Raw genomic sequence first — 17,635 nt, 5'->3', positions numbered from 1 at the left:
GTTTTATCCCAAAGTTTGGATCTTTCGATCCTACTCTCCGTTAAGGCGCTCATGCGAGCGGGATCTCTCTTAATCCTTTTTCTCTCATGGCTTCCTCCCACAAGGCCAACACAGGTCTCCGGATTCACACCTTTGAGCTAGCAAGCTCTCGATCGACCACGAAGGTCAAGATCAAGCCGCTTCGCCCAGCTTAAGGTTGCAATCCGCTCTACCCTACAGCTCTCTATGAAGAAGCACAATAATCCACTATAGAACTTACCTATTTCCTTGTGAAGGTTAGGTACGGACCTTCACAACTTGCTCCTGGGCACAAGCCTTGGATCCTTGCGGGCGATGCCTCTCCATCTAGGAGATCGCTTTCCAAGAGTAATAAGCAATCGCAACGCAACATGCATTCATCTTCTCCTCAAGAACCGCTCTAGATCACTCACTAACCTAAACTCATAACCCTAGCCTTGATTCTCTCCTTAATCGCTCTAGGAAGTGTTTGGATTAGTGGGGGAGGCTTAGAAGGTGCTAGGTTAGCCCAAGGAACCTTATGGTTTGAACTGACAGCCTCACCAACCACTAGAATCCCAAGATTCAATTTATAGAGTTGTCACACGTCATGTAGCCGTTGGGAGAAGTGCCAGGGGCCAGACCGTCCGGCTAACACTTAGGATTTAACTGTGAGCAGTGGCCAGACTGTCCGGCTCTGATCGGACTGTCCGGTTCTACTTCCTGGAAATGCTCTAAACCTAAGCTTCTAATTCACATGGCTCACTCATGGCTACATGTAGTGACTTAGTGACCCCTCTTAATAGTACGGATGTTCTACGACTTAAAAAACAAAAAATAAAGTTGGTCTTCGACTGCTTCGACTCCATAGAATTTCGCCTTTTGGATCACTTTTGCTTTAATCAAACTCGCGCAATCCATACATGAACCGATTTCATTTCTTTTCTGCAATCACAAGTCAGCGCACACATGCTCGACTAGCATTGTTATTAATCATCCAAAACACGCTTTAGGGGCTAGATGCACTTTCAACTTTAAGATGCTCCTCATTCAATAAGGGGTAGTTAGGAGCAAGGTTGTCTGTATTTTGGTGTAAAAGATCAAAACAGCGATACTGCAATCCTACCAACTCGAGACGATACTGATCTCACATACTAACCTAAATTTATAGTTATAGTCACTTCCATACATTTCTACGTAAATGTTATTTATTATTGCAAAAATCCATCCAAATATCACTCTTAGGGCCTGTTTGGTAGAGCTCCAGCTCCCAACTCCTAACTCCAAACTCCAACTTCAGTGGGAGCTAGCTCCACTGGGAGCTAAAGGTGGTCTAAAAGTGTTTGGCTACTTGCTCAGCTCCAAAAATCCTGAGAGGATAGGAGGTAGATAGACAATGATACCCTTGTGTTTTTTCACTGTTGGCTTTATGTAGTATTAAATATGTACTTTTTCATCAAAATTTCAGCACAGTGGCTTATTCTAAAATAATCTCAGCATGTTTAGTAATTTTATAATAATACAAAAATTGGTACTTGAACAAATTGATACTCAAGTTTTTGCATGACATGTATTTAATAATATAAATGTCTACTAATAATAACTAGAAGCATTGTCATCAAAAGATAAAGCAAAAGACCATGGAACAACATAAAATATGGCATATGTCCATCATCCTGCAATACGACCGGCTAGGTCATCACGAAATGCATCCATGGATACATCATTTTGACCCTCAGTGGATGTATCCGATGCATCTTGAGAAAACACATATATCCTAAATCTAGATGGAATGGTAGGCACATAATCTGGATTCCTCTCAAACCTATGAAAATGCCTATCCGGCGCATCATGGTCATGAATGAAATTATGCAATGCCATTGTTGCCGCCACAACCATCTTCTGTTTCCACATTGGAAAGCTAGGCATTTTGAGTAGAATCCGCCACTTCATCTTCCATACACCAAAGCATCTCTCAATGATGGTGCGCAAACTGGAGTGTAAGAAGTTGAATTTTTCTTTCTCACCACTCGGCGCTGTACCTCTCCGAAATTCTGGGACATGGTATCTTCGTCCCTTATATGGCGCTAAGTACCCTAGGCGATTTGGATAGCCAGCATCGACAAGATAATATTTCCCTAGAACACAAATGTATAGAAATGTATCAATTTATACTCATTTGAAAAGGAACAAAAACCAAGATATAGCACATGTTATTTACCTTGTGGAGGATGAGGAAAGATAGTTAAATCAGTTTGAAGTGCAGTAAATAACACGGTTGTGTCATGCATTGACCCAGGTTGCCCAATAGATGCATAGGTAAATCTCATATCATGATCACAAATAGCCATCACATTTTGAGTTGTTGATTTAGATCTACCGATATATCTAATCTTCTCATCATCTGGAACTACTGCAAGGATATGAGTCCCATCAACCGCTCCAATACAATCTTTAAAATGTGGTCACATGCGACGATCTTTCCTAATTCTGTCATGGACAGTAGGAAAGTTTGGATCCTTTGGACGTACAATATCATGTCCCAAACCCACCAAAGCATAGAGAACTTCTTCAAATTTTCTTGAAATTGTCTCACCAGAATGCTTGAAACGGTTTTGTGCTCTTTGGTTTGATGAACCATCACCTAATATGTAGAGAAAAATTGCAAGTGCCTCCAATGTGTGCATGTACAATGTAGGTTCCAACTTATATTTACTGACCAAAAGATCATGTAATGCAACAAAGGTGTGGCCATTCATACGAAGCATCTTATAGCATTCACCTGGTGTGGCCAAAGTTTCTTGCACCCATCCCATTCCACTAAGACGTGATGTCCTAGGCTCAGCCTTATTCAAGTAGAGAGAGAGTAATAGTTCTCCGCAATTCTTCTAGTTGTAGAAAAATTGCCTACAGCAGCTTCAAACAATTCCATGGCAAACAAATCAAATTCATATTCTTCATCTGAAGAATCATCTTCACTGTCACTTGACACCTACACATTAAGACAAATAAATTATTAGAACACAGATATATCAAAATTCATGAATATATAGCTGAAAATAAGTCAAACAATAGTGCATAACAAGTTCACATTCATGGGTATACACCATTAATCAACAAGGTGATTTTATCCAACAATAGTGCATAGATACTCAAGTTCAGAATTGAATACAACCCAAACAAACAAAGTGATACAACCCATAAATTGTTCAGAGTTAAATTTAATCCATACAAATATGTCCCAAACAAATTATAGTTCTGAAATGCATTGACAGAACTTGATTAAAGGGATACAATTCATGGCCACACCACATTCAACTAATTTCCGTAATTCACTTCATATTTCTTCTTAAGCCATGCAAAGCGACCTGTAGGAGTGCGCAAAGAATTAACAGACATTTCCCTTTGATCCTTCTTGATAAATATTTCAGTTGCAATGAAATGCTCATTTGTCCCTTCAACAGCACCACATTCCTCCACCAAGACCATAACATCCTTAATAGAACAACCCGACGGATCCTCTCTTGTTTTAGTGAAGGACTGAATGGATGACAAAGTCTGTGCAGAGAGTTCATTACTCTTGGACATCTCCTCTACCATCTTTTGGGATCCACTCTTGTTCTTTTTGGATTTATCCACCTTTGAGCCACCACCTCTCTTTCGTTTTGCACTTGGTTCATCATCCTCCGTCTCTTCATCGATCTCATTATCATCAGCAATATGAATGGCCTCATTGGTGGGTGTTGGTATGGTGCCTTGCCCTAAGGACCAATGGTCGGCACCGGTATTGCGAATGTCTTCAAACATTTTCTGCAGTAGCTCTTCATTTTGCAAGCCAGCTTTCATAAACTTGGTGCATCCTGGTATATCCTACATAACATGACATTATAAAATGGTTTAGAACAATTAATTTGGCACAATAGTTATCAATTGAACACATTATTTTCAAATACTTACTGCTTTCAGTTGCTTCCAACTTCCACAGTAGCTGTAACAGTTTTCTTTGTGTTATCCCATCCTAATCCTATTTGAGATGTCAACTTTTTCCAACAATTGTACTCAACCCTAAGCTTATCCCACTTATTCTTAATTTGAAGCCTAGTGTACCTCAAACCTATCCTTGATGCAAATTTCTCAATTACTTCATCATACCCAGGATTAGATAAATGGGTATTTGGACGATTACCATCAGCTACTTGCTCAACAAAAATCTCACAGACAACTCTAGTGTTGTAGTCATTCCAATCAACAGAGTCCATAGGCATTTTAACACCCTTCGAAGGCACATTTTGAGCCATGCTTGTCATCCACTCACTCACACCAATCTTTTTTTCAATACTAACATATATCATAGGTTCAAATTTACTACTTAACATATATCATAGTTACTACCCATACAGGACATGAGCAGAAATTAAAGGGATACAAATCAGTTTATTTTGCATGATAACATGAGCTAGCAGCATGAAAGTAACATGAGCAAAAAATGAAATGTACAAATCCATACATATGTTTCGTGTACTACAGCCATAATAATATATTATCATTCTCCCATGATTTTAACAAACAATCAAGCAATCAATCCCTAGAAAAATTAACCAAAGTTGAGCAATCAATCACCAGCAAGCAATCAATCCTTTGCAGCTAGAGTCTTTCAAGCTCTCTATCTAAAGCAGTAAAATTACATTAAGGTTGCAATTGAACTAAAGGCAAAACAAATTACAAAGAGCCCTCCAAGCCTCGAAACCAGATGGCATTTAGGTCCTTATGGTTCTAATAATCCTTGTGCTTCAACACTAACAAAAGACAATATTTTTTAGGACCTTGTGACATACAAGGGTGGTAAAGAACAACAATAGAGGCTCAAAAAGGAGACACAATATTTTTATTCTTCTCTTTTGGTTTAAACGTAGCAAATCAGTAGCACCAGTACTCTCTCACAAGTCTCTCATACACTAGTTTCAGTGATAAGTATGAACTTTCAGTCATATACAAAAACCAAGACATATGTATTTTCATGTGCTAAATCTGAATGAAAGTGGTTTGCTAGGTTTTGGGATAGCTTGCATACAGATCTGGAGTACCGTAGCAGCTGCTGTGGTCCAAACTGTGGGGCTCTCACCGTGGTCCCGTCCACACCGAAAGCTGCTGTCGTCGTCGCCTGCAAGAGAAGGGAGGGAGCAGCTCTGCCATGCGCCGAAAGGAGAAGGGATAGAGGCCGAGAGGCGAAGGGAGGGAGCACCGGAGCAGTTGTACGTACCACTGTGCGCCGAGAGGAGGACGGAGGGAGGGAGCAACTCTGCCGCCGGTGCCGTCGCAGTCGCCGCGGCGCGCCGTCCCTATCGCCGCCGCCTCGCTTGTTCCCTCTCTCCGTGATACGACTGGATAGGAATGCCCGTACCGGTTCAGCTGAATAGGGGTAGTGCGGTGGCATTTTGCTGTAATTTCGGTGAAAGGGGATGGGTGGCGCTGTAATTATTTTCAGAGTGGAGCCGTGGAGCCACGTTTTGGCCGCTCCACCTCGTTAGTATAAAACACTGGAGCGATTCACCCCGCTCCGCTCCAACTTTTGGTGAATCTAGACCGTTTGGCACAACTCCAGCTCTAGGTAAGTTAGAGTTAGGAGCTGGAGCTGTGCCAAACAGGCCCTTAGTTTGAGATTCCCCTATAAATTTATTTATTGCAAATACACCCCTTCTAATTCATTTTGGTTTGAGATTACCCGTATCATTGTTGCTCATGTATTTCTTATTGTCATTTTTATGTATGTTCTATATGAGCTAGAACCTAATGGTCAACAAGGTTATAAATCCTTCTATATCAATTGATCATGGGAAGCAGTTGTCACTCTTGTTACTTCAGGAGATGGATGTGGTTGTCATGTGAGTGGAGGCTCTCTCACGGTGTTGTTTGGATGATTGAGATTTATTCATGTTGTTGCGCAATCATTAAGCTTGTATTCAATGTCAACGCTTGAGAACGCTACATATAAGTACGTTTGACCCGTGAACCCTGGTATTCAGCTATGATGTCAAGACAGAGATTATCTTCGTCGACCTACCAATGCCCAATTAGGAGATTCCTGGATCACTTACACCAAGCTCATCAAGAATAATCATGTTCATCTATAGCTTGTTTGCTAGTCGTTATTCTTTCTGAGAGACACAAAACAGATAACTCGTTCAACCCACAAACCCAACCCATCATACACTGGTTTATGTGGGTTTAGTTGTGTTATTGTTGGAAACTTTCTCAAACCGGGGATTACTATGCATAATCAAAAAAATACATGAGTGGCCACATTGGTGTAGCCATACATTTTTCGTTAGGTAATCATACGACACAACTCAACATCACAGATCAAATTTTTTAAACACCACAAATCATAAATACAAGTGCAGTTTTAATTAAAAGGTAACACAAACATAAAATTAATGTAGATGGGCTCTTGTCGGGGGTAGTCATAAGTCCACCTAGACTACCCCTAGTTATGCCCCTAAGTGGACACAATAGGGGGCAATTTCAAACCAAAATGAATTAGAGTAGATGTATTTGTAAAAAAATCAACTTCTAGAGGGAATCTCAAACTAAGAGTTTTTTTTTTACAATTTCCCTTTAAATTATGGTGGATTGGAAACAATTTAAATAAGTCTGATCAAGTTTTTTTTATGAAAGTCTATTGAATTTGTCAAAATTATTCTTATAGAATTCAATTTATACAATATATTACATACCTTACATAAAAAGTGTTTACTTTCTAAAAATTTATTAGGATCTCGATGCTTTGATACTATCTGAAAAAAAAAAAACAATTGTGCTTAATGTCCCGATATGAATGGATTCACGTTCTTTACCATAATGGTAGTATCATTACAATCATTGGCATGTATGTCCCACCCTCCTACGGACTCACATGGGGTATTTAGAAGAAAAGGTAATCATCTTATAGGATGAAATTAGAATTCTAATTCTAAAATTGCACCTATTTCTTGATAATGGAGGAAGTGTGTAAACCAAACTAAAATACCTTGGATTATTTGTAGGGTCATTACCATGACTGCCAAGTTAGAAGCGTGGCTAAAAAATATTAACCTCCCCATGTTTAAAGGGGTCATTTCAATCCACTTAGATGTTTTATAGAAGAAAAAAATACTAGTAATATATATATTTTAAAAAAAAGGTATGATGTCATTCTCCAGGCAGTTAGACCAATTGGGAAATTAGACTTTGAATTCAAATTAAAAGAATCTTGATGTCGCCTAGAGGACGGTAAATAGGTGTTAAAAAAAATCCACTTAGCAATGGAATCAAATTCAATCAGAACTTCTGGTCTAACCAGAGTACTAGAGATTCTGGTCACCTAGTAAAACTCCTAGGGTAGGGATGCCATAACAACAACAATTTTTATAAAGATATAAAGCAATGGGATGTGTAAACTACTGGGAACACAGATAGTAACCACTAGATCTTGATCTAAGTGAACCAAAAAAAGCTCAATCACAAAAACAGTATAGGGGACAAGGCGGCAACCAAATGTTCACCAAAATTCAGAGCACAATGATTCTACATTTTCATCAAGGAGCTCCAAGAAGCTAGGTTGCATTCAACCCCTAGCGCCACCAAGCGATCACAAAGATCAAGCTTGACATCCATTCAAATTACCCATTTTCTTTGTGTCGTGAAGTAGAACATAAACAAACTTGCTTGGATTGTTCACAAATGTCAAATACTCCTAAGAGATGCCTATTGGCAAGAAAGAATATCTCCAATATTAACAAGTTCAATCAAGAAGGCCATGTGTTAATTGCAAGTGGTCAACTTATAACCTACCCTCATAATTACACCAAATCTCAAATTCCAACTCAATCTAGAAGTAACCCTAAGAAATTCTTTGTACATAGGTCTACGAAATGGAACATCCAACAACTTAAAGTGGGGGTAGGTGGCACACTTAGGCCTCATTCGGTTAGCCCATTTTCAATCCAGGCCCGGAACTGTTCGAGGCTAGGTTTGAATGGATCCAGGTGATTTCACTGGAAGTTTGAAACCATCTATGGATTGAATCCACTTCTTTTGTTAATCCACCTCTTCAAAAACGTGCATTTGCCTTGAGCCATCGCCAGTGACATTCTGACCATCAGCCATGGCTCCACTGGCAAAAATGCAGACACACAGCTAGGGCAGCAAGCAAAGCAAAGGCCATATCCATGAACCAAGGAAGAAAAAGAAATTCCAAAACGGCGTCCTGAATCTCTGGACTCTACAAGCTGCCACGAACACTGTGTTCTCTACGACCTTCTTGCTCAATCGTCAAGTTCCTAGTTACCAGAGTTGAAAAATAGGGAACAAACTCACATGCTTCAGATTCCTAGAAACAAGTAACCCTTACAAAATCAATGATGAATTGTTTCAGAACAAGAATCAACAGCAATGCTCATTCCAAGAATCAAGAACCCCCAAACTGTTGTCCGGTATCTTGCTCCACAAAGAGGGAAAAAAGAAAGCGGGCTTTACCAACTGCTCGACGAAATGCTCAAGAGGATGAAATGGCGAGCGCGGTTGCTAATCAACCAGCCTCATGCCTGTGAAGCAAAAAAAATCATGAATTTGTCTTGCGCTTGCCATCATCCCAATCGACACCCAGGCGCACGGAGGCTAGTGGTGCCCGCGTCGTCATCTCCTCCTGCCTCCTCCTGGCCCAGCAGCTGCTCCTCCTCGCGCCCTTCTCCTCCACCTCCCCCTCCCCCTTCCCCCTCCGCTCCTGGAGCTCCTTCACAAAGAACCCTAGTGTTGACGTAAACCCTAGCACCGGGGAGAGAAAGGAAGAAGACAATGGAGAAGTTACTGGCGAGAAGGCAGCGGAGAGCGCAGATGTCGGATGGGAAGAGGTCATCATCACCGTCTCGTTGCGTCGTCAGCCGCACGCCGTCTCCTCGCGTCCGGATTGGAGCCGGAGGGTTGGAGATGGGGATTTGATCCAAGCTAGGAATGGGAGAGGGAGGCCAAAATAGGCCCATTTCCAATCCGGGCCAGCCAAAACGAATGACGCTTCCGGGTCAGACCAGATTTGGAAACATGCCAGTTTGTTCTGGCCGAAACAGAGGCCATTCCGGGCCTTACCGAACAAGGCCTTAGGAGAAATTAGTCATTACTCACGAATTTGAATACCACAGCTTTCGATCCGTAGGGACTAGAACTTCCAACCAACACCTAAGCCTAGTCAAAAAAGGTGGAATAGAACTTCCAGTCAACCCTCTTTGCGAGCCTAAAATCTTTGATCAGATCTTCTAGTCTAGCCTCTCGGTAGGACATGAAGCTTTGGCTGGAACTTTCGATCCCTTTTATTTGAACTCCTGACCCATTTCAACACTTAGCCAAAATTTCCTATATGAAGTGTCATGCAATTTATCGCTCATTAAGGATCAAAGATTTTCCATCCCTTGCTTATCCTTTATCATATCACCACTATTATGGAAAATTTAGCTCCACCTAACCACCCAAATTCTAGATTCCAAGCATTACCTTCATCAAATAATACACATCTGGGTGGCAATACCTTAAGCTAATTACCGTATGGTATCTCCTTCCTAGTTCCTTATGCACCGTTCTTATCGATATGCATAATAATCGTACATGTGGCAAAACTCTAGAACAAATTCATATTCAACTAGCACATTAGATTGATTGACACTCCTTTTCCAGCTCCAATATGATACCATGTATGATCGCCTCGTATACATCAACTCGAACATTCAAGCATATATACATGTTTGCCATTGTGCCATCTTCATCAACATCCACATCTAGGAATTCACTAAAATTATCTCCTATAATTTCTGGCACCTCTCCATTTGTCATGCTTATGGAAATACATTTCACATGAACGCAAACATGATTGAACTGAATATCCTCCAAGGCCTTAGCCTCATCCAACGCCACCATGATGATCAAACTATTGTTGTGCACTATTATATGTGAGCTATCATCTAGATCACTTCACTTACCACCATTTTGACAAAAAAGCAAATAAAGGAAAAGATTACCCCTAACTCCATTGCCATCAACACTTACTTAGGGTTTGGATTGACCCTTCTGCATGTACCAATTTTTCATAGAGAACCTTCCATATGGCCTACCGTTCACCGATCTTTGTTTTGTTCCTCCCATCACCTACAATCTTGACCTCCACTGACACAGAAAGCTTATCCATGAAACCCTCTAGACCCCTTCACTTCTCCCTGATTACTGAGAAAACAACAACACAAGATTAGAAGATATTTAACCGAAGAGAGGGAACTAGAACCGAAAACTAAGCTCCCCTCTCTCAGAATGAGATCTGTGATTTTTTTTTGAGAAAAAAAACAAGATATAAACCTGGTTTGAGAAACTAAAGGACTTAAAACACAAGACTTTTCCCTTAATTTACAGAACACCAAGAGTACATCTGATAGATGAATATCGGCATGCATGCTTATGTGCAAACGCATATATACGCCCTGTGCTAGACATTGTTCCAAAAAGAAATTTATGCATACACAATTTTGATTTGTAGACATTCTTAAAAAACTTTGATTCCAAATTGAAGTTCGAATTGAAATCAGAACCGAACATGTAACCTTTTGGTGTACGCTTAAGAAAATACGGTGCTAAAAAGTAAATCACATGTGTTCTCACAAATCGTTGCACATAAATATTTCGCTAACAAGTCCTTTTAAGCCCACCAATATATAAACAGGGTGTATAAACCTATAGGACAATAATGGATCCAATTGTAATATTACAATAATTGAAATGAAAATAAGAGAGTGGAGTTCTAGTTTAAGAAAGGCCCACCACTAGTAATATCTTGGGTCATCTTTTGAGTGTTTAATGAAAAAACCAAACATTATATTTATAATAAAAAATAATTTATAAATAAAACTTTTATATAAATGTTATTAGCGAACAAAAAGTCAAGATTAAAAAAATAAAATATGATAAAAAAATTTAAAATTTGAAGTAAGTAAAAAATTTTAAATTTTAGCTTATAAACATACGGAAAAGATGGGCCATAGCCTTTCCGGGAAGGTAGTCAAGATGCCCGAACTGATCATACGAAATCCACCTTGGATTAGAGATCCGATCATCGTACTGCACTTGCACGCCCGGAGGGACCCGTGGAGGTCTGAAGGAAGCAAGCGCTCGTGGCGGCCTCGTGGCAGTGGTGGCCCGTGAGAACGGAGAGCGAGAGCACGGGCAACGCCAATTCGTCGCTCGCAGCAGATGCAATGCACCCGGAGCCCGGAGGCTCGCCGCAGTGGCAGATCAGATGCATTGCATTTGCACCATCGGAGGCAAATGCACAGATCCCCCCACTTGCCCACCTCCGCCCGTGTCGCGTCGCGCCCGCCCGGCCCCCCCACCCTCTCCTCCTCCCTCCTCCTCCTCCTCGTCACGCACGCGGCCATGCCGTCTCGTCTCGACAACTCCGTCCGCGAAGGAATCCCCCCCCCTACCCCACGGCCACGCGCACGCCCGCGTCCACTGGCCGAGCTCCTCCCGCGCGTGGCGGTCACGCCAATCGGAGAGAGAGAGAGAGAGAGTGAGGCAGAGAGCCGCATAGTAGGCACGCGGCCCACGCCACGACCGACCACGGCGCGGCGGGAGCGACGATGAAGGCCGACGCCAAGTGGCCCGTGATGGTGGGCGGCGGCGGCGGGAGGCGCGCGGCGCCCGCGGTGGCGTACAACCTCCTCGCCGCCTCCCCGCCCGCCAGCGACGGCGACGAGGGCTGCCCGCCTGCGGCGGGCCCCGACGACGAGGCGTCCCACTCGTTCGAGTCCCGGTGGCACGGCGTGGCGGACTGGCTGCGGCTGCAGAGGCAGTCGAGCGGGAGCAGCGCCGCCGGCGACGACGGGGACGGCTCCTCCTCTGTCTCCACCCTCGCCACCGCGGACAAGGGCGACCCCGCGGATCGCCCTCCCGGCAGTAGCGGCGGCAGCAAGAGCTGGGCGCAGCAGGCGGAGGAGGCATACCAGCTCCAGCTCGCTCTCGCGCTCCGTCTCTGCTCCGAGGCCGCCACCGCCTCTGACCCCAACCTCCTCGAATCCGCCGCAGCGTCCGACCACCACCACGCGGCCTCGCCCCAATCCATCTCACACCGCTTCTGGGTCTGCACATCTCTCTGCACCTACCAGTCCACCGAAAATGTGACAGTACTCGCCGTGTGACTGTGACCATCGATCGCGCTGTCTTGGCAGGTGAACGGCAGCTTGTCCTACTCCGACAAGGTCCCCGATGGCTTCTACCTCATCCAGGGGATGGATCCCTTCGTATGGACTCTCTGCAATGACGACACCCGAGTGCCCTCGATCGAGTCTCTCAGGGCTGTGAATCCCACGGAGTCCTCCATCGAGGTGGTCCTCATAGATAGGATGGCCGACTATGATCTGAGGCAACTGATAAGCACGGCAATTGACGTTTCACGGAGCCGTGCTGACTACAAGGAAATCACCACTCGCATTGCTGGCATTGTGTCCTCAAAGATGGGGTGAGAGTCAATAAGGCAGTTTGCCTGTGTTACTTCGGAGCCTTTTCTCTGTCTTACATGTATCTCACTAATGTTGAAGGGGTTCCGTAGCATCTACCGAAGAACATGAACTGTGTCCCCAGTGGAGAGACTCTGCTGGGTTCCTGAATATTAGTTCAGGTTCTGTTGTGCTTCCAATTGGGAAGTTATCAATTGGTCTTTGCCGGCACCGAGCATTGCTGTTTAAGGTCATCTTGTTTCTACCTCTATGCTCTGAACTCTAAACATATTGCAAATTTGCAATGGCTAGGATTTTCCGTGGTAGGCTGTTAGCACTGGAAATTTGTTTTTATGATCTTACACAGCTCATTTGTGCAGCATTCTCGATTGTCCTAGAATACATTAGATTGTGAATTAGCATCAAGATTTTGAAAGATCAATTTCTTATTATCCTACTTCATTTTGTTGCCAGTCTTGATACTCTCTTCCATTTTTTTCATAATAATCCTATTCTGTGTTTTTGGTGGTGGAAAGACCCTAGCAGACACTATCAATCTCCCATGTCGAGTTGTGACGGGATGCAGGTACTGCAAATCTGCGGGTGCTGCCTCATGCTTGGTGCACTTTGGCCATGACAGGTTTGTGATCCTGATGAATGAGTTGCATTATTGTTACATCTTTTGGGTCACCAAAGACGAAAAAAGGGGGAGAATATGCAGAAAGAGTCATGCCCTGGTTACACCGATCACATTACATACTCAACCTTGTGTGACCAAACAAGCTTTCAGAAAAAGGGCACCTCCATTAATATGAAAATAGCAAAAATAGAGACAAATTATATTGTAAAGTGATCTATACAGCTGTGCCCAATATTCTTTATTTCCAGTTTTCTGTATTTTTTTAGACTTGAGTTTTCAATGTTGAGATAGCAGCTAATCACTTCTTGACTTCTATTTTATTTTTGGTAACAGGGAATATCTGGTTGATTTGATAGGGAACCCAGGCTTCTTATCTGAACCTGACTCCCTCTTAAATGGACTCTCATCCATTTCAGTTTCGTCACCATTGCGCCCACCAAAATACAATTCAGCTGATATTGTTAATAATTTCAAGTCATTGGCGAAGCAATATTTCCTTGATTGCCAATCACTAAATATGATGTTCAATGATCCAACAACAGGTAAGATCATTTTTCTGTTTTCTAAATACTGTTTATGTAAGTACTATTCTCATGATGTTTACTAAATCCCAAACAGAGTCATCTGTATAGGAAGAGATTTTGAAACTATTACTCTTTTAAAGTTAGCAGCTCGTGTTATTGTGAACAAGTTATGTTCTATATTCACATTAGATAGTTTTTGTGGACTTTTTCCTGCGAGAAACTTTATACCATTGACATCTAGATTTGATGTACGCAACAATCTTTTGGATCAATTGTTTTGGATGTTGAAACTTTTTCTGTTGTAATTACTATGGTTTACAATAGGTCTTAACTGTAATTTTTAATTCAGGTTTGGTCATTGCTCCTGGATGGTCCTTAAAACTAAAAAATAAAAAAGATGGAAAAGGAACTGACTTCTAGTCTAAGCAAACAAAGTAGCAAACTGGCCAATTGTTTTTTTTAATCATCACAATTTAAATTCATGAATAGGAAGTTATCAGTTTCAAAAAGCTGGCAGAAAAATATTTAAGATTTCTCAAAAGATCATCTGTTGTGTATTTTACTATTTTGAATAATTTCAGGAACGGTTGTTGACTTAGATGAAGCTATAGGATCAAATATTGGTCCAAACTTATTGCCTGCAACAAACAGCGATTTTCAAGCTACCATTTCTTATCATAGTCGTGGTGCTCAGTCCAGTAGTCAGGATGGAAAAAATGTTGTGCAAAAGAGGTACATCAGCAGGACTCTCCCAAAAATATATCCTAGTTATTTCCACTTTGTAGCACCTGAAGCTGATAATACTGACATATATTTCAGTTTTCTTGAGGATACTCAATCTGCACATAGTGACCCCTTCAGTGATATATCTATCGACAGCGAAGACTTGATTATTCCATGGAGTGAACTTGTTTTGAAAGAGAAAATTGGAGCTGGTACGTTTTTGTTTTGTAGTAGTATTTTTGTATGATGTACTTAGTCTTTTTATCTCTATTATACTACATTACCACAAACTCCCCCGAGTCAATAAAGCAAGCTGTTCTGTCTTGCCTACGCAAGTACAACGAAGAGTGACACTGGGATTCTTTTGCATTGTTTAGTCCCTTCTCACCCTACTAATTACATAAGCATGTTATTAGCTACAGCTGAGCTAACCACAGTGTTTAGGGTGAGACTACACAGAATATTTTGTAGTTAACTCCAAGGATTACAGTACCAATGCATGAGATAAATAGTGATAATCTTGTACAAAACCACAAATTAATGAAAGCTTGGTATGTGCATCCAAGGCTAGAACGAAGTGCATTTGTTATCTGGAAGGAGTAATCGCATGCAGTTTTATTCCACACACATTTTGCCAAGGTGAACAAGTCATATACTTTGGACATCCATGACTCACATTCTGAATTAATGAATGATCATGAAGTTGCCTATTTCCTGATTTAGATATTTTCATAGTGTGCTAATGAAGAAAACTGACAGGCTCATTTGGAACTGTGCAACGTGCTGATTGGAATGGCTCGGTATGTCCATAGACTTTTTATTACAAGCTTATTTTACTGTGCATCTGTATTACAAGTTGCAACTTGAATGTTGAACGGTCTAACATGTACTTCATACAACTATGCCTCCTGGAAATCCTTTTTCATGTACCAATCTATGATTTTAGTAGAGATTTTAACCAATGTTGCTTCAATAAGCTTACTTGACCTGAAACACCTGATCATTGTCCGCCCAACAGTTATGCAGTTTTGCTTCATATACATAAACAAGAGTTCAATTAAAACTCTCATCACAGGATGTTGCTGTGAAGATTCTAATGGAGCAAGACTTCCACCCACAGCGTCTCAAAGAATTTCTTAGAGAGGTACAACACTATATTATTATTTATGCATTTGCTTTACAAAATTTCCAGTGGACACTTTCTATTGGTCTGCCTTTGCGACTACCAAATCTGACAGGGGTGAAAGCAGCAACACTTTGAATTTTCCTACATATAATGGACATATGTTATGCCACAATGTGCATGACTAGATGTTTCTGGACTGATCAGTATTCTTTTTTTTTTCAACAGAGAATGTTTAAGATGTTGCCTTACTCAAGAATTGCATGTAGAAGTTGATTTAATCATGTAACGTCCATGTCACTTACCATGCTAGGAATTCTCCTCTGTAGGTTGCAATTATGAAAAGTCTGCGGCATCCAAACATTGTTCTTTTTATGGGTGCTGTTACACAGCCGCCTAACCTTTCAATTGTGACAGAATATCTGTCAAGGTATGTTGAACTTTCTTATTGCTGTTCCAAAAATTGATGTCAACTATATGTGTTTCTTACCTCTAGTTTAGCTTGCAATTCTCACATCTGATACTTTCTTGAATGCAGAGGTAGCCTATACAGGATTTTGCACAAGCATGGTGCAAGGGAAAATCTAGATGAGAAGCGGCGATTGAGTATGGCTTTTGACGTGGTAACATCATATTTACTGTCTCAATACAGAATTTGAGTCTAACAAAATGATGACTGAACATATGCTTTACATAAAGTAATGATTGACCGTACAACTGTAGTTGTAGGTACTTTAAGAATTCATTTATTCATGTTATCTTCGTATCCAGGCTAGGGGGATGAATTACCTTCACAAGCGCAACCCTCCTATAGTCCACCGGGATCTAAAGTCACCAAACCTGTTGGTTGATAAAAAGTACACTGTGAAGGTACACCCTTTTATCCTATTCTACCATATATCAAGAGCTGTTTGATTTTGCTTTTTTTTTTTGTCACTTCTTTTATGAGAATGTCTTCAATTACTCTGTGGTACATTTTTTTAATTTTTCTACTTGAATGAGCATAGATCAGATTATCTATCTTTCTAATATAATTGGCAGTTGTTCCCCTGTTTAATCTTATCTCCAACAAACACCTAATTACCCCTACAATACTGCAGGTCTGTGACTTTGGTCTCTCCAGATTGAAGGCCAACACATTTTTGTCTTCCAAGACTGCAGCAGGGACTGTAAGTCGTACATATTGTCGTTATATATTTATTTAATCTTTCTCAGCTAAATCATGCCGATATATTCTTGTGTGTAATATTCTCTAGCCTGAGTGGATGGCACCAGAAGTTATACGAGATGAGCCATCAAATGAGAAGTCTGATGTGTACAGCTTTGGTGTTATCCTATGGGAGCTCATGACATTGCAACAACCCTGGAGTACTTTAAATCCAGCTCAGGTTTGTATCTCATGTTTCCTGCATCACATCACATCGATGTTTTTCAACTTTGGATGAACTTAACTGAACAAAGTCCACCTGTCCACTCGCAGGTTGTAGCAGCTGTTGGTTTTAATGGGCGAAGGCTCGACATTCCAAGTAGTGTTGATCCAAAAGTGGCAGCAATAATTGAATCCTGCTGGACAAAGTATCTGCAACATACTGTTATATGTTTCTTCTCGCAACTCTTAGCCAAGTTGTTTGATGGAATATTTTTGTTCTTATTTGCAGAGAACCCTGGAGACGGCCCTCTTTTGCCAGTATCATGGAATCCCTGAAACCTCTAATCAAAACTCCCCATCAACTTCAAGAGGATATCAGTTAACGGTTCATGAGCACCTTCAAAATTTTGAAGATACGGGCTTTTGACAACTTACAAGGTGACTAGCTATCTTAGTCATTAATTTTATATGTTTGAATTCAAACATTCTTCTTCTTTTGACTTCTGATACTTGTCAGTAATATTTTTGCTCCGGAAACTATTTAAGTTCATAGCTCTTCCATAAACTGCTAAATTAGTTATTGGCTTATTGCATCAACAAAGTTCATTTTTCATCATGATGTATATATTCATACCATGATGTACCGTACATACAAAATGAACAGACAACTGAAATAAAGCCCATCATTTCGTTGGCCTCGGCTAACGCTTTCAGAGTTTTTGGTGTATTGTGCATACATGCTGGTGCTAATAT

At 41.2% G+C, this 17,635-nt stretch overlaps 3 protein-coding genes across 3 annotated transcripts; 1 reads left to right on the top strand and 2 right to left on the bottom strand.

The window, feature by feature from the left end:
- Positions 1 to 1,568: 1,568 nt before the first annotated feature.
- On the bottom strand, positions 1,569 to 2,520 carry LOC102703553. The gene is made up of 2 exons (XM_006647265.2): positions 2,219 to 2,520; positions 1,569 to 2,135 (listed from the first exon to the last, which is right to left on the bottom strand). The coding sequence occupies exons 1-2, from the start codon at positions 2,346 to 2,348 to the stop codon at positions 1,669 to 1,671; spliced, it is 597 nt and encodes a 198-aa protein (XP_006647328.2). The 5' UTR covers positions 2,349 to 2,520; the 3' UTR covers positions 1,569 to 1,668.
- Positions 2,521 to 3,315: 795 nt separating this feature from the next.
- On the bottom strand, positions 3,316 to 4,295 carry LOC107303530 (L10-interacting MYB domain-containing protein-like). Its single transcript, XM_040520322.1, is given in 3 exon segments — positions 3,316 to 3,867; positions 3,955 to 3,974; positions 3,977 to 4,295. Coding segments are annotated over 3 exon segments (891 nt in total).
- Positions 4,296 to 11,400: 7,105 nt separating this feature from the next.
- On the top strand, positions 11,401 to 17,592 carry LOC102705886 (serine/threonine-protein kinase CTR1-like). Its single transcript, XM_006648622.3, has 16 exons — positions 11,401 to 12,146; positions 12,237 to 12,526; positions 12,606 to 12,753; positions 13,040 to 13,143; positions 13,477 to 13,685; positions 14,249 to 14,399; positions 14,487 to 14,602; positions 15,150 to 15,190; positions 15,466 to 15,534; positions 15,843 to 15,943; positions 16,052 to 16,136; positions 16,285 to 16,383; positions 16,614 to 16,682; positions 16,770 to 16,901; positions 16,994 to 17,088; positions 17,172 to 17,592. Exons 1-16 carry the CDS (start codon positions 11,649 to 11,651, stop codon positions 17,263 to 17,265), a joined length of 2,301 nt encoding a protein of 766 aa, XP_006648685.2. The 5' UTR covers positions 11,401 to 11,648; the 3' UTR covers positions 17,266 to 17,592.
- Positions 17,593 to 17,635: the final 43 nt, after the last annotated feature.

The sequence above is a fragment of the Oryza brachyantha genome, chromosome 2, assembly GCF_000231095.2.
Source record: "Oryza brachyantha chromosome 2, ObraRS2, whole genome shotgun sequence".
Classification (NCBI taxonomy): Eukaryota; Viridiplantae; Streptophyta; class Magnoliopsida; order Poales; family Poaceae; genus Oryza; species Oryza brachyantha.
This window is presented reverse-complemented; position numbering and strand designations above follow the sequence as displayed.

Coding starts and splice junctions, on each gene's coding strand:
- LOC102705886 (XM_006648622.3), top strand. CDS start 11,649: ATGAAGGCCGACGCCAAGTGGCCCGTGATGGTGGGCGGCGGCGGCGGG. Junction 12,527..12,605: donor ATTGTGTCCTCAAAGATGGG/GTGAGAGTCAAT, acceptor CTAATGTTGAAG/GGGTTCCGTAGCATCTACCG. Junction 16,902..16,993: donor GTACTTTAAATCCAGCTCAG/GTTTGTATCTCA, acceptor GTCCACTCGCAG/GTTGTAGCAGCTGTTGGTTT.
- LOC102703553 (XM_006647265.2), bottom strand. CDS start 2,348: ATGGCTATTTGTGATCATGATATGAGATTTACCTATGCATCTATTGGG. Junction 2,136..2,218: donor CTTTCCTCATCCTCCACAAG/GTAAATAACATG, acceptor TTTGTGTTCTAG/GGAAATATTATCTTGTCGAT.